Source organism: Zootoca vivipara, chromosome 12, assembly GCF_963506605.1.
Source record: "Zootoca vivipara chromosome 12, rZooViv1.1, whole genome shotgun sequence".
NCBI lineage: Eukaryota > Metazoa > Chordata > Lepidosauria > Squamata > Lacertidae > Zootoca > Zootoca vivipara.
Genome location: NC_083287.1, coordinates 7,116,794 through 7,140,965, shown reverse-complemented (window position 1 = coordinate 7,140,965; position 24,172 = coordinate 7,116,794). Strand labels below are relative to the sequence as shown.

Sequence of the window (24,172 nt, the reverse complement as noted above, 5' to 3'; positions counted from 1 at the left end):
CCCAGAGTCGGTCACGACTGGACCTAATGGTCAGGGGTCCCTTTACCTTTTAAGATACCCTAGAAGTCAGACAAGGGGAAACAACCTCTCCATGACACACACACCCCTCCACACCTTCATTACAGGCCATGCCTGAAAGTACAGGACAGGCACAATGGGGTCTGGCTAAGACCTCGATGGATGGTCTAATTCAATATATGGCAGTTTCCTATGTCCCTACCATGGCACTAAATGTACCACTGGGAGAACCAAGTCAGAGGAGAAAAGAAATGTAGACTAAGGGAAAGCAGCACACACACGAAAATCTGCTTCCTGCCTTCTGTATTAATGCAGAGCCAGTCACCAGGCCCAGTTTATAGGTGCCACGTGGTACTGGGCACCTGGATTTGTGCCGATGCTGTTTCTTATCAAACCCAGACTGAAATCTACTATCTAGATTCCAGTACCAAATTAGCTCTGTTGAGCTAAATCTCAAATAAAAAGGGAGTCACTGGAGATACAATGGAACCCCCTGGTTGGCCACCAAGCTTGTTCCTCCTCCCCAATGGAGATACCGCAGGATCAGGCCTGCACTATTTGGCATTAACTACCACAGAGCATGGCGACGGCCGCTGACTTTAAATGGGCATTAGCAGGGCCGGATTTAGGTTTGATGATACCCTAAGCTACTGAAGGTAATGGGGCCCTTTATATGTCCAGCTTTCCTTTGTCAACAACAAATTGTCCCTGTTTTTTGTGTTGAATAGATGTTATATGGTAATGTATGGACCTAATAGGTATCTAAAGCCGTTTGCACATAACAAAATATGAATTTTATCAAAGTAATTGTTGAACTGAAATACAATTAAGAAGAAGTATATTAAGGGGGCTCTGGGGCGGGGGAGGGGGAGGAGGACAGAAACCCAATTATAAAATGGACCATCTTTGACTGCTCACCTGCATGGGATACTCCAGTGCCAGGGGAGGACCCATGGGGGGGGGGGGAAGAAGGTGGAAATGTGTCTATGTATGTACCGTTTTTTTTGTAACTTGTAAAACTAATAAAAAATATGTTTAAAAAGAAGAAGAAGTATATTAATAGTGAAATACAATTAAGTATATTTATAGTGAAATACAATTAAGAAGTATATTAATAGTGAAATAATTATTAAGCTCTAACTGTATGTAGGTTTTATTTTATTTGTTTTTTATCTTATATTTTGGAAATGGACATCCAGGTTTGTTTTTTCTTTAGTTTTTTTAGAGGCCCCCAAGAGAGTGGGGTCCTAAGCTATAGCTTGTTTAGCTTATACGTAAATCCGGCACTGGGCATTAGACAAATCCAAGGAGGAGAGAGTTGTCAGTGGCTACTAATCAAGACGGATACTTGCTGCTTCCAGGAACAGAAGCAGTTTGGCTCTCAATACCAGCTGGGGAATATATACGTGAGAGAGACCTATTTGCCCTCAAGTCCGGCTTTGGGTCTTGACTTTGGAGTGCTGGTATCCAGCAGGTGTTTCACATGGCTTTTCAAAAGTATGTCAAATGGTTTAAAGTCGAAACAAGCTTGAACAAATAAACACAAACCATGTTTAAAAATCCCAGTATTTTAATGAAAGGAAAAAATGAATATCCACACATTTGCACTTATGTACAACTTTGTGATATATATATATATATTTATATATAATCATTTTAAGCTGTTTACAAATCACATTTAGTGCTTGAAATATCACATCATGTTGATATTATATTTCTGGCAGAAATAAATATATTGCACTTAAAAAGAATTTTTTTGGTTGTTGAGCTGGATATTGTTTTCTAATTTGCAGTGCAAGCCTATACACTTAGACACAGATATTAGTCCCATTGTGCTCAATGGGATTTTCTCCCAGATAAGTGGATTTAGGATTGCAGTCTTACATACTCAACTTCTTTTCCGTAAAACATTTTGCCCCCACCTCCCAAATTACGCACACGTCATTACATGGTGAATGTGTTCACACAATTAATTTAAACCATTTAACACAGCAAACAGACCTGTAATACATTCTGTTAAGAGAGACTACCTCCAGTTTTTACTTTCCCTATGTTTACAGAAACACTTTCCTCCTATTTCTGGTGTTGCAGTAAGAAACTAAATGCTTATTTAAAATGTGCCAAAGCTACAATACAGCAATCTGTATTTTTTTTGTCCAAAATCCTTTTAAAAAGAAGTTATTTAGAAAGTAACACATTTATTGACTGAAATCACTTTCTTCAGTATTTAAAAAATAAAAATCAAACCCTGATCTTTTAAACCCGAAACTGTCATAAATAAACCCTTTAAGATTCAGGAAGTACCAGAAACATATTTACTGCAAATGTAATAAGCAGGAAAAACAAAGAACCTGATTTTGTGATAAAAGCAAGTTGGAGAAGTGAAAAGGAAAATGTTTAGCTGACACCCCAACCCCAAAGGCATCGTAGTCCAACAGCTTCAGTGCTCTGCAAATGCAAGTGGGACATGGCACATTTTGCAGAAATGCGGAGAAAGAGGCAAACCTTGCTTACATCATGAAATTCGATGTGTGCCTAACAGCCCACTATTTTGAGCAGACGTTTCAGTGCCCACAATTGCCTAGTTCAAATCACCGGCCCTTAGGCTTAGGATGAACCAACTGCATCAGCTACAAACCTGTGGGGATGAACTGATTGTTTGGTCTTCTTTCCCTTCACTGTCAGGTAAGCAGTTTCTACCATCATTTCCAACCTGCTTCCATGGATTTGCAAGCAGATTCAGGCAGCGGAGGTAGGTCCAGTAGGGCAAACAGGACAGTGCCCCACAACTTCGCTCTGCTCTCACTTCCCTGCTGCCTACCTTCTTACTTACAACTTGTCAGTGGCGTAGCGTGGGTTGCCTGTGCCTGGGGCCACGAATAGGGGGTGGGATGGAGAGAGACGGATGGAGGACACATGCACATTCAACTGATTAATGGTGTCCGCATCACTTCCTGGTTTGCCTGGAGAAGCCGTTTTCAATGGAGCCGAGCAACAGAAGCACACAGCTGTATTGAGGCAGCAGCGAGTGTTGAAATTTTGCGCCCCTAACAATTTTGTGTCCGGGGCAACTGCCCTCCACTACACCATGACTCACTGTTGGTCTTATAGAACTCGGCAGCAAGAAGGGCAAGGACAACATGATAATTAGTTGTCTCAGCCTGTCCTTGGCTCTAACTCCACCTACTGTTGGGTGCCGACAACCACTGGGTTCTGGGAACGTGGTAATGTAATGCTTGTCTCATTGCAGAGCCAGATCCTAAGCACTACAGGCTCTCCACATTGCTAAAGCAGCCAGAGAGTCGATTTTAAGCTACCCTCCCTTAACGTTCTCTAGATCTTTCTCAACAGGATTGGGTCACACCAAGGTTGCAATCCTACGCAGCCCCCAGTTTATCCATTGGATAAATCTTCATACTATGGAATTAGAAATCAAGAGAACTGAAAATGTATTGGGCTTTTTAGAACGTAGTTTCAATGCTTTTAGTTCTTTCGCTAGGAACTTGCTTAAACAATGAATTGCAAAAATTCTGGTTGGGGCTTGGTGGCTCATCTTGGGATGTGGCTTTCTGCTCCTCTCGGTCTTTCCATATTACAAATACGTGTTCCCATTCAGAGCGTCTGATGGGGAGTGGGTTGGATTTCATCACCCTTCTAGGACTGAGGTTTTCCCTATTGCTTTTTTCTAATTTCCGGCAAAGACCACACGCCGATACACCTCTTTTAGTGTTTCCATGCTCGTTCTCATTACGAAAACCCTTGAGGCCCATCTACTGAATTTGTAGTGTTCTGCACTACATAATAATCAGGGAAAGGAAATGCTTCACATCTCACCTTTTGTTCCAAAATGCAGTTATGCAAGGAAGAAGGCCTTGAAGGTGAACAACGGCAAGTGCCAACAACCTCCCACTCCTAAATGTTCTTCTGCCACATATTTTTCTAGCACAGGTAGGCCTTGTAGATACAATGTCAGATCAACGGGGTTGTCAGTTATCTGTTGTGGCCTCCCACAATGCTCCAATAATGTCTGGCGATCAGTTAAGGGTGTGCTCTGGGTCCGCATGATGCAGCCATCTTGCCGAAGCTAAGCAGTTTGGGCATATGCCCAGATGGGAGATCACCTGGAAATCCCATGTATCCTACCTCGAGTTCCATGATGGAAGAAAGGCAGGATGGAAAAGTACAAAAATAAATAAATAGGCCCCCAGGGACCACATGAACACACCCAATATGGCCCACAGACATTGCTATCAATACTGCTTATAGGATCCTACCAAATTACTGGGCAGGCATGGGATCTAGTTGTAAGATCCAGCCCCAGAGCAACATGTATGGATCAGGGCTGAGTAACACAGATGAAGCCTGAGCTGTAGCTCTTCATCCTTGTACAATGCTCAGCAAAGTAACACGGTGCTAAACCTCACCCTCACCAATTCCAGATATACCACCATTGCAGATGGTAAGAGTGAGGTGCATGTGACAGATGCCATAGATTAGTACCCCACAAATTGTCCCAACATTCGCAATGAGCTGTGAATAAAATAACAGAATGCAGAGCAATCTTCAGTCACCCTGTTTTACCATCAGTCCTCCCCGTTGCTGTCAATATCCAAGAAAAAACAACAACCTGAGCTATATGAACCATCGGCACGTTCTATCATCTGAACTCGGCAAACCTTATCTATGGTTTGGTGAAACAGCTTCCATTCATTTCAAACAGGGCTCATGCAGGAGGAATTCCAGTGGATTATGCCCCGCGTTCTTAATTAACTTAATTCCATATCTAAAATAAAGGAGTTTAAAGGATGGTGCGGGGAAGAGAATGGTGGCGCAGTCTTTTCCTTCCGTTTCTTTCATAGCGAGCTTAATGCTGAAGTAGCTTAAACATGCTCAAAGCAACAAATATCCCACCCCCATTCATAAAAAGCAATGAAGTTATCAGCACAGTATTGCCTCTTTGGCCTCTGTCAGGAGGGGAAGTCTATACACAATTCAAACTATACACTGCTGCATAATGGCAGCCTCACATCTAGTGGTTATGATGCACCTTCAGATCGTTCGGCGTTTAATTAGAGACCTTGCAACATTTGGAGTCCCTTGGGCCATGCCCATTTTCTGAGCCACTCGAGCTCCCCTTAACCATCCCTTAACATGGATCCTTCAAGAGGAGGGATCTAACTCCACAATGCCTTTATGCAAGCTGGTTTTCTTAGTCGTTTCGCCCCGGGCCTTCCCAACAGGCCCAAGCTGGTTCGCCTGCCAAGTCTTGGCTTCTCTCGCCTTACTTAGGTCAGTCATACGAAAGGGGTCATCACAGCGGAGGAGTGGCGCAGTCCCTGGATCGCTGCATAAGGACCCTGCTGAAAGTAGTGGTGGTACCTGGGCATGTGGAAAGAAGGGAACGTCGGGCCACTTCCCTGCATCGAGCTGGCAATGGCAGAAGGGGTTAGAGGCATTCCCAGGCGGCTGTACGGGGGCAGGGAGCCTTGGATCGGGTGAGGGATCGGCGTGGCGATGGACGCAGCGCCGGAACCAAGAGCGGTCAAGGACTGCGGGTGTTGGAATCCCGGGAAACTTGATGTCGACGAGACCCAGGAACTGAGGGGCAGGTTGTCAGAAGTGGTAAAAGCTGATCCTGCAAACAAAGGGAAAGGGTGGAGGTTTGCATAAGAGGAACTCAATTCAAAGTACCAACTGATGTAAGTAATGGGGCCGCCATAGCAAGACTACATGAGGTTAGGGGGCATAAATTGGGGTCACTGCCACATGCACAGCAGGCAGAGCTGATCTTCTTCAGGGGGCCGGTTATTTAAAAATAATTAACAAATCATTTTATTTATTAATCTTGGATCATTTAAAACTAATCAACCAATAAAAGGAGAGGGCACGTAGAGGCCAAGCATTGTGCATAATCAGATTCATGACGATACAGGAATCACATGGAAGAAGGGGTAACTCCTCTTTCCAAATTGTGGGCTCATTTGAAAGCACCAAAGGTTCTGATCTTGAACCTCCGTTCTTCAAGGTCAGATATTCTCCTACCTCTGCTTTGGGCTGCTTGGTTCTCGTCTCCCAGAACTTCATCCTCTGCTCCATAGGTTCTGATGGGCGATCGTGCATAGGAATGCTTTTGAATAAGGCTCTCTACGCTTTCCCTGTAAAAGGTAACATTCTACATTAGCAACAGACTGAAAGCCATCTCTATACACTTCTTTAATAGCTCCCTCTACTCCTAATATGGGCCAGCCCAGTCAAGAGGCAAGGGGAGGCCACTGTCTCAGGCGGCAGGATGTGCAAGGACAGCAAATTCAGTCTTAGATCTTTATCCCCTCATCTCGTTCATGATGTAAATCTTCACTTCACTTCCCCCTCGTGGGAAAGCGGGGCATTTTGTGGTTTACCTCAGGAGTCAAAATGCCTTGGGCAGGCCGTTTGATAGACATACAATGGAAGTATGTGCTTGGATTCTTTTGAACTGGCGGCCCTTTCAGATATCCCCGTAAAAAAACACCAGGAGCTTTGACTGAGGTAAGTCAGGCTGAAAACTGACCATGGGGTACCCAGTAAAATAGAGTACCCCATAGACTAGAATAGAGTTGCAGGAGCCCCAGTTATGATAGGGGCATAGAAAGGTTCTTAAAGGGCATGTTATATGCTGACAATTATTAAAATAACATCAAAACCACACATGCTTTCTTTTCGGTTTGGAACATTGAGAGAACCTTTCAAAGTAGCAATGCAAAAGTCAGAGCTTTCAACACACACACACACACACAATTCGTCGTCTTCCATCCAGGCAAGCAAAAGGCATTTGTCACTGTTCAGTGTGGTGTAGTGGTTAAGAGCGGTAGACTCGTAATATGGGGAACCGGGTTCACGTCTCTGCTCCTCCACATGTAGCTGCTGGGTGACCTTGGGCTAGTCACACTTCTCTGAAGTCTCTCAGCCCCACTCAACTCACAGAGTGTTTGTTGTGGGGGAGGAAGGGAAAGGAGATTTGTTAGCCGCTTTGAGCCACCTTTGGGTAGTGATAAAGCGGGATATCAAATCCAAACTCTTTTTCTTCTTCTTCAAAGACACATTGCAGCCAGGCAAAATCATTTGTGGAGTATGGTCAGGAAGAGATATGCAAGAAGCATAACCAGGGCAGAGTCCCAGGGGCCACATAAAGAAGTCTGAAGGGCCACATTCAGCGCCACCCCCAGACCTGAGGTTCCCTGCCCTTGCACTAGCACATAATTGTGTAAATTCTCCCTGGCCATGAGCCAGATTATTTCCAGAGCTGCCAAGACATCACAATCCAAGGGGCACTGAATTCAAGCCAACTCAGCAATGACTTTCACTCACTGTAGATTTTACAGTCGGGAGATTATGATAGAGGGCGGTATTTATTTTTGACCCCACTGTGCTGGGGTCACTGCAGTTTGGGTCGCTTTGAGCCAGTATGCCTCAGGTTCTCATGGGTAAAACAAAAACTGAAATAATGGGCTAATGCTGCCAATTTCTTCAAAAGTGCAATACAATACAAGCAGGATGCAAGGGCACAAGATTCAATCAAGTTTCAATCAAGTATTATTAGTACAAAAAGAAAACAATAAGAGAACCATATACAAATGCTGACACAGAAGCCAAAACCAAACGTCAAGCAGATAGCATGTACAAATAAATACCGAAAGGCAAACCAGTCTTTATGGTCTTTGAGGCTATGTAGCGGTCAGCAAAGTGGCAGCAGGTCGAACGAAGTGTCAATAATAAACAGGCTGCCGGCGTTTTTCACCTGTTTCGCCCATATGACGGGCTTCTTCAGTAGTTTCTCCTTCTGCTTTCTGTTATGTTTAATACATTCAAATTCGTATGAAACCACTTATCTTGGCTTAGGCCACAATGCTCAAGTTCTTATTTCGAAAGGTTCTCTCATGCGGCTTTGATACATTTACATATTCAATTTCTTATGTTCAGAGTTTTCTTAGTTTTGCTTATGCTGTGTCAGCATTTGTATATGGTTCTCTTATTGTTTTCTTTCCGTACTAATAATACTTGATTGAAACTTGATTGAATCTTGTACCCTTGCGTGCTGCTTGTATTGGATTGGACTTAGGTTCTCATGGGACAGATTGTTGTAATGTTTCTAATTAAACTCATGCATCGGGGCAGGGAAGCAATTTGCTTCTTTTTCTGTGTGTTCACTATGATTAAAGAATTCACCCAAAGTTTCATTTCATTTTTTCAAATACTTTGCAAGAAACATCACATAGATTTAAGCTGCACTGCTAGAAAGCTTAGTACAGTGGAACCTCGGTTTATGAACACCTCGGTTTATGAATTTTCGGTTTATGAACGCCGCGGACCCACCTGGAACGGATTAATTCACTTTCCATTACTTTCAATGGGAAAGTTCGCTTCAGTTTATGAACGCTTCAGTTTATGAACAGACTTCCAGAACCAATTGTGTTCATAAACCGAGGTACCACTGTAGTAGTAGTAGTAGTAAGAAGAACCTATTTAATGAACAAAGCCATTTTATCTATCAGGATTCCCCAAAGGCCAATTTGACCTGATGCACTTCAAATCAGCTGCCTATCCCTGCTCCCATAGACAATCCAGTTAATTGAAGCCATTTAAACCTAGCCTTTGGCAGAGATCCCTGCTGAACCCGCATTTGGTAACTCGGGCTAACTAAAAATGCATCGCATTTCAGCAAAGCCTGCTACATTTAAAAATAAAATAAAACGGGGAGGACAGTGCACCAAACAGTGCAATAAATCCGTCACAGTGATCCCGCCTCCTTGCAAAAGGACCGAGAATATTTTGTCCTTGGAATCTCACTGGCATCATTACATATACAAGCCCCTTGCAGGAGAGGGGGAAATGAGAGTAAAGAGTGAAAGGGGGAGAGGGAGGAGAATCTTATTGAAGCAATTTACTTGCGGGGACTGGAAGTGGACAGAAAGCAATGGCAGTTGCTACCGAGAGGAGGATATAATTGAATTATTGCCTTTTAAGTGATTGAAGACAGTGGCCATACAGTGTATCTCCCAGAAGATCTTACAAGGGAAAAGGGGGTGGGAGGCTGCATTGGTTACATTATGGATCTGGATGCTCCCTTTCCCCGATTCTACCAAAAGGAGAAATGCAAAAAAAAAAAAAAACAGAAAACATTTCACGTTATTACCAAGGCCATGGAGTCGATGAGCAAGGCTCTCCAGGCTTTGGTCCAATACACTCCCTTGAAGTTACTTTTTCAGCTACTGGTTTTGATGGTGAGGGGTGCTCTAAGGAGGGGGGTAGAAGGTGGGGCTTTGGTCCCACTCATCTGTCAAGCTGGATTACCAAGCAAAACTCCTTCCTATACTCCTCTCTTGTCTGCAAATTGGCATGTCAGGGGCCAGCGGGCAATACTCAAGGGACCAGACTCGTCCCCAAGGTCTCCTGTTGCTGGCCTCTAATATGTAGTGCAGTTTGCCAAGCATGCGCCTACCCAGCCTCCATTCATTTCTGTCAAGCATGGGCAAGAAGCCTGCGGCATTAATGGCGCTCGCTGCCAGGAAGTGCTCATCAGCTCCACTTTGGTTTGAAAGGCAAGATCACCTGAGGCCACTTGAGATTTGCTTCTGTGGCTCCAGCCCCTGAGCTTGGGGTGCTGTCAACATCTACACAGAGGTAACTGCAGAAGCAAGCCTCTCTGTTTTTATTTTTTATATTACAGTGGTACCAGGGCAAGGCTGGGTGGCGCAGGGCGCCGGGCCGCCAGGGGGCCACCGCGCTGCACGCCGTGCTCGCCAGACAGCCGCGCTCGCCAGACAGCCGCGCTCGCCAGACAGCCGCGCTGGGAAACGGGGGGGGGCGCGCCGGAGGGATCTTTGCACCACTGTGCCAGATATGCTTAAGACGGCCCTGAGTGGTACCTTGTTTCTCGAACGGCTTAGTTGTCAAACAAATCAGCTCCTGAACGCCACAAACCTGGAAGTAAGTGTTCCAGTTTGTGAACATTTTTTGGAAGCTGAACGTCCAACACGGCTTCTGTTTGAGTGCAGGAAGCTGCTGCAGCCAGTTGGAAGCCGCACCTTGGTTTTCAAATGGTTTGGGGAGCTGAACAGACTCCCGGAACGGGTTAAGTTCATACCTGTCAAGTTCCGGCCTGAGAAATAAGGGACTGGACCGGAAGTAGCAGACCGGAAGTAGCGCTGCCGCCATTTTGGAACTGGGCGGAGCATGCGCAGAAGCGACTTTTGATGCTGCTTTGCCCAGTTCCAAAATGGCCGCCGCACCAGAAGTCGCGCTGCAGCCATTTTGGAACTGGGCAAAGCAGCATCAAAAGTCGCTTCTGAGCATGCTCCGCCCAGTTCCAAAATGGCCGCCGTGCCAGAATAAACCAGGGAAAAACAAAAAAAATCTGTTTTTTCAGCTGGGGACAGCTGGAAAAATGGGGGTTTCCCGGGGAATATGGGAGACTTGGCAGCTATGGTTAAGTTTGATAACAAAGGCACCATTGTACTTGGAAGACAAACCTAAGTTGAAGCCTGTAAATTGTTGGACTTCAGCTCCTTCCATCCCTGATTACTGGGCCAGGTGGGTTGGGGATGGCAGGAGTTGGAGTCAAACAACATCTGGGAAGATAGCAGGTTCCCCATCCCTGTTACATACACATGAATAATTGCTCTCCTATAGAGTTCAGCAAGGGCCATGCACGATTTAGCACGTATGTGAGAAAACCTGGGGGTCACAGGCTGAAATCACAAAAATCCATGTGTTGTTGCTTTCCAAATGTTCTTCAAATACAAAACACATAGTTCCTACATGCAGTTGAAACATGCACGGCCACTAGGGAAGTACTTTGATGGCCCCAAACAAACGTAAGCTAAGAAATGGAGAGCAGGCAGGAACTGGATCCAGCTCTCTTCACAAATAGCTGATCGGCACCATGACTGACCCTACCTGTAAATGGAAGCTTTGTCACCCAATTTAGTGATGAGATTCCTCTCATTTATGTCTCGGAAGTTCTTAGGCTGAAAGATCACCTTATAAACCGCCACCTTGCGATGGTGTTTTTCATAAGCAGATGCAGATAATTTTATAAATTACCAGCAGGCAGATCGATATATTTCCTATTACAATTCTACCCCATAAAAAAATACGTCAATGGCAATTTGAGGCAGAAATTCAATCTAGGGTGTTTTTAGACTGCACAACTGCACATTTTTCAAAAATGATACATATTGAGCCAGTCATTTTGTGAATAATTATATAATTCTACTTTAATTTTAGAAAAGCTTTGGGCAAGTCAGATATACATTGCCTCTGATGCTTAACCCCATTTTTCTCTGAAGATAAACTTTGACAACACCATCCATTAAAAGCAATCCTAAAGAACAGTCACAAATGCTACAGATATTTTTCTTCCATGATTGGTAGAAGCCATAGCTTCCAATCAAGAGCTCTGAATAAACACACACATGAGCACATATATATGTCCCAGCACTAGATTACTTCCCCATTCACTTCAATGGATAGGACAGCTCTAAGCACACATGGAGCTCCTCATCCTATGACGTGAACGGAGAACCATTTGTAGACACAAACCTGGTGCACAAAATTCATGGCTTAGGACCTCTAACAACACTCTTGGTTTCTTGCCCCCTCTGCACAATAATCACCACCACCCACTCAATAAAATGGGCTGCAAACAGGAAAGGTTTAATTACAGGTGAATGGGCTCCTAAAAGCCTCAACAACTCTTTGCCTGTTTGTATTAGGCAGGCCAGTCTTGTAATTATATTATATTAGGAATGAGGAGAATTTTGTTCATTCCACATCTTTAAGCAAACCAAACAGATTCACACATTCTGGACAAATACACAATATGGAATGCAGATATCCCTTTATCTCCCCACTTTTCCCAATTTTGAGGTTCTTGGCTCAGAAAAGTACCAGCAATCTGTATTTTGAGTTTAAATGCATACAAGATGCACGCTTTGGGAGATAATGTGCACAAAAATGCATCTCAAGTGAAAAAATTATGTTTAAGAATAATGCAAATGTTTGGTTTTCAATTTACAGATTGATGTGGAAATAGGACAGAGCAGATTTATTAATAAGAACACAGGAATACTGGAAACTGTCATATTCAGTCAGGCGTTGGGTCCATCTAGCTCAGTATTGTCTACAATGACTGGCAGCAGCAGATGCTCTACCACTGAGCTACGCCCCTCTCCACGTAAAACTGGAAATAATACATCAATTGTGACCAAAACAGATGAACCCACAAATCAGGACTGGGAAACACAGGTCAATACAAAAAACAGTGGACTCCAACGGGCCAGGAAAGGAGAGTCAGGGCACTCTCCCTTCCCCGCTCTGGGGCAGCCTGCTCCTTTGCTCTCAGCCACCCATTGGAGTGCCCTGACTCTCCTTCCCGGACACTCAGCCTGTGGCGCCCTCCAAAATCTGGCACCCCGGTGCGCCACGCCACTAATGTCTATGGGTAAGACGCCCCTGGGAGGCACCACAGCAGTGCTGTGGAACAGGGCATGAGAAGCAGGGAAGCGCCAGATGTTAGCGTAGCGCAGGGCACTGCTGAAATTTGAGGGCCCAAAGTCTGCCACTGCTGGGAAGGGAAGGTAGGGGCTGATCCCCAAGTGTCACAGACTTCTCCCCGTGCCATAGATTGGCCACCCATGCAGTAAGAAGTCACCCACTCATCATTTGTCCTCAAGTGATTGCCAGTGAATAGAATATTAATGAGAGAGAACAAATAATAAAACCTCACGAATCAAATTTGCTTCTCCATTCAACGCCTGACAAAAGAAAACGACCAAACCGGATATGGAGTGCATGGCTTGGCAGTCACCAGCGTGGAGGACTTCTTTAGTTCTAAATTTCAAAAGGTTTTCGTTTCATGCAGTTGCCTCTTTGCACATTTGGAAGAATGCCCGGATTGCAAAAAACAACAACAACCACCACCAGAGGTGAGTCATCGAAATGGGTTCCAAAGGAGGCATAAAAATAAATTCACCACGCACCTCAGTGCAGAAGACGGGAAAGGGTGACTAAAAGACGGACAGATTCAAATGCTCAATCACAACCACAGAAGTCAAAAACAAACTGCACCATCCTCTTCTTCACACACATATGCACCACAGCCATAACCGGCTTTAGTATGTGTCGTGTGCAGCTATCAGAATCACAGGATCACAACATGGCATGATGGGAGCCTAGCTGGGAGAACAATGGCTGACTGAGCAACATCCACTCAGATGGCCTCGCCCATGTGATTCTGTGTAGATATGCAAACTATGCTTAAGAGGGCAGTGACAGGGAACCCTCTGGCTCTGAATACAACAGAATACCGATAGGAATCCATTTGCAGAGAACTGGGCCCGCAGAAATGCTACCTAGCACTGAGTAGGCAGTTTGGTATTGGGCTAAGGCTCAAACCATTCTGTATGAGTTTGCCTTTAAGCCCAGGTGTTCACACAACAAGGATCTCAGCAGTGGAGTGAAGGCACTCTGTCTATGCTCAGATGCTTTCTTAGACAAAGCCCTTCCATCGAAAACAGGCTGAGTTCACAGATTCTGCAGTTGAGCCCAGGCTCAAATTAAGTCCTGACAGAGACCGTAAATTTGAAATGGGAAGTTTGAAATTGTTAAAGTCGTGTATTTATAAAAAACCATATTCAATTAGGCTAGAAGAGTGCAATGTCTGTCATCATGTCATAAAAAGATGTGTTTTCTCTCTCAGATCAACTGTAAGGAAGCCCAGCCTGTATTGCTGCAGATAGAAGCAGTGTTCAATCAGTTACAAGGAGCAATCCAATTACTAGATGGTTTAGTGCGGTAACTGACTCCAGCCTAATTTGATTTCTTTAGGTCTCTAAAGATCCATTGATCTGATTTGCTTCCCTCCCTAAAGGCTAGTTAGGAAAAAAAGCAGACTTAAATATCTGGAAATTAAATCCAAAGCTTTGTCCCACATTCACACTATTTAGGTCAACCCAAAGACAGGCAGTGTGCAAGGAATAAAAGGTCCTCACAGATGCTTTGCGCAGCATAGGTGACCATGCTATAGCCCAAATTGTTCATACACAAAATTGTGTCTGCCTTAGGAAGTCCATTCAAAAAATGGATTATCTGATTACAACAGCTAATCAAATATCCACCTTTCAAGAAGGTGTGAATGTGAACTGGGAAACTGTCTGTGCCAAGGCATGTAAATGGAACTGATAATATTGTTTGTTTCCAGAAATGGCAATTGAGACTCTATTAACTTTGCAAGTTGTTTTCAAGGTCCGCCTTTCAATGAAATGAGTGAAGTTGTGGAATGAAAGGTTTTTGGTACGTATAAATTTGCACTAAGCCGACCTGCTTCCAATCCACTAGGCCAGAGGTAGCTGGTGTGGTTCTCTCCAGATGTGTTTGGACACCAACTTCCATCAACCCTTACCGTTGGGTCATGCTTCCTGCAGCTGATGAGACTAATCCAAGAATATCTGGAGGTCACCACATTATGGATGGAGTGGTAATCACATAGCAAGCCAGACATGGAAGTAAGGGCACCCAATCCAAAACATTTTTGTTGCACGCAGGTGCGAATGTATTCGTGGCGCTTACGTCTTAGCAAGGATTGCCACTTCTTGCAGTAATGCTCGATTTAGTATGATCCTTTCAAATGATTTTGATACTGGGGTATTCAGTGAATGGGATTGAGTTTGGGATCCTGCCCTTGGCATAGAAATGACCAGCTAAAATAATCTGTGCTAAACCAGCTGCCATCCTGCTAAGGGACTAAGATGATCTGGCCACACTGTTAAAACAATATGGTTGCCTTCATACATCTATTACTGCGGAACCTCGGTTGTCAAATGTAATCCTTTTCCGGAAGACCATTCGACTTCTGAAACGTTCGACAACCGAGGCGCAATTGCCGGTTGGCAAAATCCATTGAAAAAATGGAGACCCGCGCCTCAGAAGCCATTCAACTTCCGAGGCACGTTCGAAAACGGAAGCATTCACTTCCAGGTTGTCGGTGTTCAAAAGCCGAAATGTTTGACTTCTGAAGCGTTCGACAACCAAGGTTCCACTGTCTAAATGGAGCAAAGTAGGCTATTAAAAATAGCCAAGCAAATTCTCATTCTCATGAGACAAAAGGAGATTGCAATGGTCCAAGAAAGAGAAGAGAGTGCCCAATGTCTGCACTGGGTTCCTGTTGTCCTTTGGTTGGAGTTAATGAGGCTTTTTAAAAAAAAATCTAGAAAAACCCATAAAAGGTCCAGTCGTGTCCGACTCTGGGGTTGCGGCACTCATCTCGCTCTATAGGCCGAGGGAGCCGGCGTTTGCCCGCAGACAGCTTCCGGGTCATGTGGCCAGCATGACAAAGCTGCTTCTGACGAACCAGAGCAGCGCACGGAAACACCGTTTACCTTCCTGCTGGAGCGGTCCCTATTTATCTACTTGCACTTTGATGTGCTTTCAAACTCCTAGGTTGCCAGGAGCTGGGACCGAGCAACAGGAGCTCACCCCGTTGCAGGGATTTGAACCGCCGACCTTCTGATCAGCAAGCCCTAGACTGTGGTTTAACCCACAGCGCCACCTGGGTCCCTAGAAAAACCCATACCTTGTCCTAAACCTATATGTTGTCCCTTAGGTTCCATCAACATCTTTATGATCAGTCCTAAATACACTTCTTCACACTAATATTTCTTAATCCAAACTATGTCAGCTATGTAGCTGGTTTAGTCATATGGGGCCAGGTCCCTTGCATTCATGACCGAGTGTTGTCCTGGGTAGGACAAGTAAGCGGGCTGTAGTCTTGCCTCGCCAGAGCTGCACTTAACTCTCCAGTCTGCTGTGGCTTCCCCTGTTTCCTCTGCTTGTTCTCTGGGATTGCTGACGGTGGCAGTTGTACGGGGGGGAAGTGCTACAGAGTCCAAAGCTTGTGCCACAAAGTCTGGCCCCAACGCCACCGTAGGGGTGAGAAGCGATTCAAACATTTAGCAGAAAGCATAGATCAGAACATTGTCATCCAAAGCTTTCTGTTGCATGTGCAGATTCGGTCTTTGCTGTATCGGAAACGTTCACACAAGCATGCAAAGAAAGGAGCATGTTCTTGTTCTGAAATAGTTTGACGGGGACTATCTCCATGACCTTGCCGAGGGTTTGAATGAGAAGGTGAATATTCCGGTGGTGGGCTTGGACAAAAAGACAGACAGGTTTGTAAGAAAAGACAGGAGAAAGACTTAAAAGCACCAGAGATAAACGGCAACCACTAAGTGTTTATTTTATACGAAGTCATGCATATGTGTGTTTATGTGAGATGCACGTATGAGTTATAGATCATTTTGCCTTTAGAGCAGCAATTGGAAAAGGTGGGGGGGACCTTCCGGGGAGCAAACTTATTGTTTTTGAGTATTTATATAAAGTACCTGAGAGCTCTTACAGCGCAACGCGAACTTGCAAACGCTACAGCTTCGTGAGAGAGGATAGAACACTTTTCACAACAGCTCTTCCTCTCTCCTCAGCATTATCTTATCTTGAACAAAAAGTAAACGAAAGGTCCGTCTTACCTCTCAATATCAGTGAGTCTAGATGAGTCCCTGAATCCTTTAGCAAATGGGTTGCTGTCAATCTTCAGCTTGGTTATCTGGAAACAGAGAAGAGCAGAGTGCATTTCCAGCCAGCTTTTGAGGAGACAGTCTAACAGCCTACAGAACATGACCCCAACCAAACCATCCATACCAAGTCCCTGCTGCGTTTCTACCAAATTTATCTCATCTCACAGGCAGGCTGGCAAAGATGTGACTTCCTGCTTCTTCTGTAATGGCATTTGAAGACCACCATTACCCTTCAGGGCTCAGGAACTGTAGTTGTTGCTACTTAATTTCCCTTAAAGCAAATTGTGAAGCATTCTTTTGTAATATATATTTCTCCTTGGAAGGACATGAGAGGAACTTTGTGAAAGGTGAGGAGGCTTACTACAAGACGTGAGGACTTTCTTGAGGCCAAAACTGTCCCTGAACTGTTAAAGACCATTTTGCAGCAAAGGGGGAAGCTAAACATCCCAGGAATTCCCAAGGAAAGCTAAACATTTCAATAAGTCTAGCAAAAAAATTCTCCTTAGGGATTTGTGAAAGCCCCCTATTATAAGAATTTTGAGGTCACACATATATAATAAATGTTCATAAATGTACCACGCAAACAGTACAGGAAGACAGGCCTGCAAACCATTTTGACTCTCCCAAACTGACCAGAATTAAAGAGATACAGTGGTGCCTCGCTTAACGAATGCCCTGCTTAACGAAATTTCTGCTTAACGAAAGGTTTTTTCTAGTGGAGGTTGCCTCGCTAGACGAATTCGTTTTACAAAAAATTCGTCTAGCGAATCACGGTTTCCCATAGGAATGCATTGAAATTCAATTAATGTGTTCCTATGGGCAAAAAAAAAATCCCCCCAAAAATATCAATGCATTCCTATGGGATTCGCTAGACGAATTTTTCGTTATAAGAAAAGACCCGTGGAACGAATTAAATTCGTCTAGCGAGGCACCACTGTATCCATCTTGTTGTAGGAGCTTCCCCACCCCACTGAATCACACACACACACATTTCCACATGACTAGCAACTTGGGAGCCATAATCCTGTCAGCCGGAGGCTCTGCCAACTGGACATTTCCCCATAAATGGTGCCAGACTGCTAGCCATCTCATTCACAATGGAAGACTCCTCCAAACAAAAGACAGTGATCAACTCTTACGAAAATGTTAATTTCTCTTTGTGTTTAGGAATTCACACCTGGGAGGGGTGAGAGGAGGTGTCAAAAGTGCTCAGATTTCTACCTTGAACCCTCCTTTTTTGTGAGCTATTGATTACATAGCTATGATGTAGGAATGATGTATTGGGGGTGTTTCTTGGTGATGGGAAAACTGATAAAAGTGGAGGTTCTCTTTTGTTCTGGGTTCCTTCCTTGTTCTCCTGCATGAGGGGAAGGAACCTGTTGCAAAAGCAAAAATAAAGGCTTTGCTTCTCAAACTTCTCTGGTTGGCCTCTGTTATATTCTCCAACCGATGGAGAACCCAATAAGGGAATAAGGGCAGATTTTTGCCTATATCACCCCAAAGTGTAAAAGTCTGGTTTTCTTGCTCGAACCATTGTAAATCAGGAGTGTGGTGTTATTGGAACTCAGGACAGCTATGAAACCAGGCCTCCTCTTAAGGACTGGACCAGTTCATGGTATCTCCGCCAAAATAACCATCCAAAATGGCCGCATGTTTTTGTGTGGAGAATGTTGACAGGGTGATAAACTGAGACATAGTTACACAGGAATGCAATAAAGTTGTCTCGTTTTTTAAAAACACTATGAAGGGTAGGCATATCTCAATTCCATGAGGGTAATTAACATTTTCAATCTTAAGCACCACCAGTACAGAGGCAAATAATTTGTCTCACTACTATGGAATGGTATTGTTCTTATTCTTATTCAGGCAATTTCATTTCAAAAGGAAAGCAAAGTGACAAAGTTGATTCCTACAGAGGAGAGATGGACCATGGAGAAGAATATGGTGAGCAATCTACAAAGTATCTGGAGCAAATCTAGATAAGACAGAATTGGCCAGAAACAAGTAAGATAAGCCATGTTTGCCTGCGGAAATGGTGTGCTTAATATTTACTTTTTACCTGCCTTTCACCCTGAGGTCCCAAGGTATATCACAATGTCAAAACACAATTTACCAACACAAAAATAAGATTAATCCTAAAAATATACACCAAGGTTGTTGTTGTTGTTTTTGTTGTTGTTGTTGTTGTTTTTTTTAAAAAAATATTTCTAAGCTCTGAATAAAAAAAGGAAGCTTTTCAGGGAGATAAACAAAACAGGACTCCTTTTTTCACAGTATTGTGCAGATGCTCCATAAAAAGGGAATCCACAAAATATGACTGTTCCACAGAAAATGCTCAGTACAGGAGCAACACCAGTTTAACATCAGAGCGGGGTGGTGGTTTGCAGAGTTGTTGGGTGCTGTTGCGTTCATTTCTCAAACTCCTAGTTCCCAAATGAATCATGAGAACATCTCCAAGAAAGCTTGTAAAAATGAAAATTGACCTACAATTCAACTCTCCTGCAGTGGCTTGACTGTTTAAACAAATGCATGACCTTTAAATCTTAAATGTGAGATAGTTTGTTGAAAGTGTAATGTATTTAGCCCTTATCTAATAACCCGCAGAAATGTAATCATCCCCCTTAAAACCAGCAGTGAAAGAAATGGCAAAAATAAGAGAGGTTCCATTTTCATTAGTCATACGTAATGCGACAGCCTCTCTGTCTCTAGGATTTCCAGGGGGAAATTTGGCAGTATTTACGGGATGTGCTTGAAAATCAGAGCACAGCATTCTAAAACTGCTTTGTCCAGGCAAACACCTCCCACCCCCCATAGGCCTGATGCTTAATTCAAAGTTTAAAAGACAGTGAGATCTATAGGCAGATAAATTCTATTTTTAATTTAAGTAATTCATTCATACACCAATTACTTCCATGTGGTAAGCTTCTTTCAAAATCGGGTTTGAAAACCTAGACGATTTGGAACTTAAGAGTGTTCAGCAGATTCACTGTCATGTAAGCATACAGAGGGTTGCCGCTCACAAGCAAGACTCACTGTGTTTGGTGTGGATAATGTGATAGATTGTGGCTTTTTTTAAAAAAAAGGGGGGATGTAAACTGCCAAAAATGCAGTTATCTACTATTCTGAGCCTTTTGGAAATGTGCCAAGTTCTAAGCCTCTAAATAACTGAAATTATGTATACATTTGGTCAAAACAGATTCATTTTGGGCAGTGGCGAAGCTGCATGCTCCAGCAACGGGGGCGGAGAGCAGGCAGGGGTGTGGCTGGCACGCGTCCCGGGGGCGTGGCATGCATCTGGGGGCATGGCAAGACACCTGCGGGGGCGTGGCAAGCTGCCTGTGGGGGCGTGGCGCCTGGCGTGGTGGCAGGATGCGTGGCGTGTGTCCAGGGGGGCGGGCGCGATGGTATCCCCCCTCCCCAATGGTGCGGGGGGCGGTGCACACACAACCCCGCCAGTGATTTTGGGGGAAACAAAGTAAGGGTGCTCCTGAAATCAGGGCGGGCTGGGCATGGTGCGCCAGCTCTGAGGTGCCGGGACAACCTGCGTTGCAAGAAAGGGTTTGTGGAGCACAAGGAGTCTTGATTTTTTTAAAAAAATTGCTTTGTGCATCTGCGTCTAATCTTGTCCCTTTCTTTTTTTAAAAAATGTACAGTATTGGTGTGTGTTTTCCTTTTGTAAATCTACCAAAGAATAAAATTAAATCAGGATTAAGGGCTTTTCTCAGGGTAGTGGAGGGTGTGTGTGCCATTGGTGTGGTGTGGGCACTTGCCCTTCTTCTGACAGAAATGCTCTGCAGGGGCAGGGGGGACCCAAAAATAGGAGGGGGTGAGAAGGGTCAGTTGCAGGGAGTAAGAATGTCCCCATTTTCATCTGAGGAACGTTGGAGGGTGTGGGGAATGTATTCTGCTCTTGAATTCGCAGAGAGTCTGCCCCTGTGGATTTATGAGATGCACACCCTGGATCATGAACATCAGACTCTAGATCTAGAAATTGTCTAGAAAGGGTTTAGAATTCCCCATTCCCCTACTGGGCCTGGCTGATGCCATTTATCTGCCCAGTGCAGGCCACGCATTCAGCTTCCAGCCAGATCACACACCACGTCTCACGGCTTCAGTAGCAAGCTCAGACTTGCCTGTATTAGGAAGGCGCTGTGAAATGCTGCCCTCCTTTCAGACATAAGCAGTGCGGTCTTGTGATTCTCCAGCAACACCTCTCCAAATGGCTTGGATGTGAGGCCCTCATCCGGGACCAGAGAAGAGTTTTTCTGACATGGCTTAGGGATGAGTGTCAGAAAGCTATTTTGAGATTTCACAAAGCAAAGGGCAGAGGGAGATTCTTTAGTCAAAGTTCTCTGGCGGTTCCATTGTGGAACTGGCTCATGAGAGAAGTCGTTTGCCCCCTTTGCTCCGTGAAACTGCTCCCCAGACCAGCCTAGAAAATTATAGATTTCCATAGGAAGTCCACCAGCAGGACATGAATGGAAGAGTGCTCTCTCCACACAGCAGCTTCAATACCAGAAGTAGAGTCATAGAACCATAGAATTGTAGACTTGGAATATGGCTGCCATAGCTAGTGCCACTGATAGGCTTATCTGCGGTGAATTGTTCTAACCTCTTTTAAAGGCATCCAAGTTGGTAGCCATTGCTTCGCCTTTTAGTAGCAAATTCCGCATTCACAGTGTAAAGACGGACCTCCTTTTGCCGAGGGGTGCCACCTTGAATAAAATATTGTGGGGCCCAGGTAAGCCCGGCCCCGCACAATAGATCAAGCATGCACACCATTTGAATGCATTGGCAATGTCCATCGACTTGGGGGTGGGGGCACCCCCTCAAATATTTTATTGGGAGGGCCAAAGGCCCCTTGGCCCTTAGGAGTTGGCGCCTATGCTTTTGTCTGTCTTGAATCTTCTCACATCCCGGATTCTAGGATTACGAGAGATGGAGAAAAGCTTCTCTCTATCCATCCCCCCCCCCAAGCTCTGTTATTGTATACATCTCTATCATTTCCCCTCAACTTGCCTTTTTTCTAAATTAAAGGTAAAGGTAAAGGGACCCCTGACCATTAGGTCCAGTCATGACCGACTCTGGGGTTGTGCGCTCATCTCGCATTATTGGCCGAGGGAGCCGGCGTATAGCTTCCAGGTCATGTGCCAGCATGACAAAGCCACTTCTGGTAAACCAGAGCAGCACAGGGAAACGCCATTTACCTTCCCGCTGTAGCGGTTCCTATTTATCTTCCTTCATTTTGACGTGCTTTCGAACTGCTAGGTTGGCAGGAGCTGGGACCAAGCAACGGGAGCTCACCCCGTCACAGGGATTTGAACCGCCGACCTTCTGATCAGCAAGCCCTAGGCTCAGTGGTTTAACCACAGCGCCACCTGCGTCTAAATTAAAAATCTAAATTAAAAAGGCCCAAAGGTTACAATATTTCCTCATCGTGTCTGGAATACCATCACAAACACCCAATGACTTCCGATTGCAGTGTAGTGCTGCCCAAAGCAGACATAAGACTTCCTCCATGACATCCTTAGGACTAAATAATGTCACGTTGTTCACACTTTTTAAGCAGGTCACTTGCATTTTTAAGAGAAAGTAGCTGCAGGGCCCCAATCCAGTGCGTGCTCCTGCATCTGTTCCTCGTGAATCAGTTGAGTATCACCAGCCACCCCGCCATATTTGTCTCCCAAGGAGGGGATGGTTTTCAACGGTAACCTACTGCAGGGGCCTGATCCAGATTACAAGCGCAAAAAGTAGCAGGGAAAGAGGGGGAGGTCCTATTCATCCTTGCAATTCAGGCACTCAACCCTCGTTTTCATCTCTCAGTCCAGTAGCAGCATTGACGAAAAGACTAATAATTAGAGTTATAAAACACTCACCAATTGGTTCTGGTAGGCAGTGACAGCAGTAAACACCGTCTCTGGAAATATAAATGTCCTGAATTCTTCAGACTTCAGGTTAAGCAAGGAAGCTGTATGGTCCTTCTTCTTGATGATGTGCACCCTAGGCTGGTATTTGTGCATTGAATTTAAGATTATCTGGAGAGGAGATAAAGGGAAGAGCTACTCAGAAAGTCAACACTCACTCATGTGGGATATTTAAAGTGCAGTCAAACCAAAGCAACAATTTCTTTTGCTAGATAGGAGCTGAAGCTCACAAAGTTTCCCTGTAAACTTGCTAGAGAGGACTCTGTGAGAGACACCCTCACTGTGCCCTGACAGGGGGAGGGCATAGCTATATATTCCCCTGCCTGCTTGGGCATGTTCTCTTACTCTCTTACCGCTCATCACTATGCCAGCAATGTGAAAGCACCTGCTAAGTCTGAGCTACGTGCTCAGACTTCATTTTAAGCTAGGCTTAAGTATGCCTTCGTAACTGATTTAACATCTTAAAAGCTGCTGTATTTGTTATTCTTCAACAAGTATTCTGAGTGAGTAAATGTTGTTTTTACCTTTTATAAGACTGTTTGCGTGATTATTATTTCAAGGGGAAATACCAGGAGAATCCAGTCTGCCTTGCCCTCAAAGCATCCTGGATTGCTTAAACTGAAAGGCTAAAACTAGCCCATCTAAGCTTCTCTTTTTAAGCTGCAAAGAGATGCACTGTGCTGAACTCACAAACTTGAGGAAGGAAGGATAATGTCTAATAAATATATCATCTCCTAGCATCTATTCATATCCCAACAACTACCAACTTTTTTACTTCTGCTCAAGATTTTTGCAACACCTTTCTGCAACATATATATCAACTGTTCTAGAGCTCACGGCTAGGACCTTGTCATTAACAATGTGCAATAAATTGTTCCCTCACAGATATCTTTCCTAATTTAAAGATTTCTAAGAGGAAAACAAGATGAATCAAAATAATGATGTGACAATATGGACTGCCCCACTTCAGACTGCAGCCGAGGGGTACCAAATGCTTCTCTGCATTCCAGGACGTACCATCCACTCCCTAAGAACAAAAGCTGGAGCAGAATCTTCCATCCTATCATTTAGCTGTTAATTGTATTACTATTTGCACAGAATTTGGATGCTCATTCAGAAATGTGATCCTTTTCTGCCATCTGCCTCACTCAGCTGACTGTGTAGAGCTCATGTTGTCTTAATAAACAATTGCAAAAGCAGAAGGATTTGAAGCAGAAAAAGAACTTTCCCCAGTTTCTGTCACTATATGGTTTTTTACAGTCTTTAGGAACGTAGTGGCCTTTGCTGATCCTGATCAAAGCCAATAGCTCTCTGTAGAGAAAGTATACAGTGTTACCTCTACTTACAAATAACTCTACTTACGAATTTTTCTACTTACGAACGGAGCTCCGTCCGCCATCTTGGATGCGGTTTAGATAGGATTTTTTCTACTTACGAATTTTTAGATAGGGTTGCTTCGACTTACGAATTTTTTCTCCCAATGCATTCCTATGGGATTCGACTTACAATTTTTTCAACTTACAAATGTGTGTTCGGAATGCATTAAATTCGTAAGTAGAGGTACCACTGTAATCACAAACACTCTGTGAATAATTGTCTTCCTTGGAAGACACCAAAAAAGCG

General features: G+C 44.3%; 1 protein-coding gene across 1 annotated transcript in view; it reads right to left on the bottom strand.

Annotated features, from left to right (window-relative positions):
• Window positions 1–5,279: 5,279 nt before the first annotated feature.
• Window positions 5,280–24,172, bottom strand: part of TBX20 (T-box transcription factor 20) — a 39,599-nt gene continuing 20,706 nt past the window's right edge. Inside the window, exons 5-8 of the mRNA XM_035129557.2 lie at window positions 22,502–22,660; window positions 16,578–16,654; window positions 6,061–6,173; window positions 5,280–5,653 (exon numbers count right to left, since the gene is read on the bottom strand). Of these exons, the coding sequence (XP_034985448.1) occupies window positions 5,313–5,653; window positions 6,061–6,173; window positions 16,578–16,654; window positions 22,502–22,660 (690 nt within the window). The 3' untranslated portion in view covers window positions 5,280–5,312. The remainder of the gene's footprint in view (window positions 5,654–6,060; window positions 6,174–16,577; window positions 16,655–22,501; window positions 22,661–24,172) is intronic.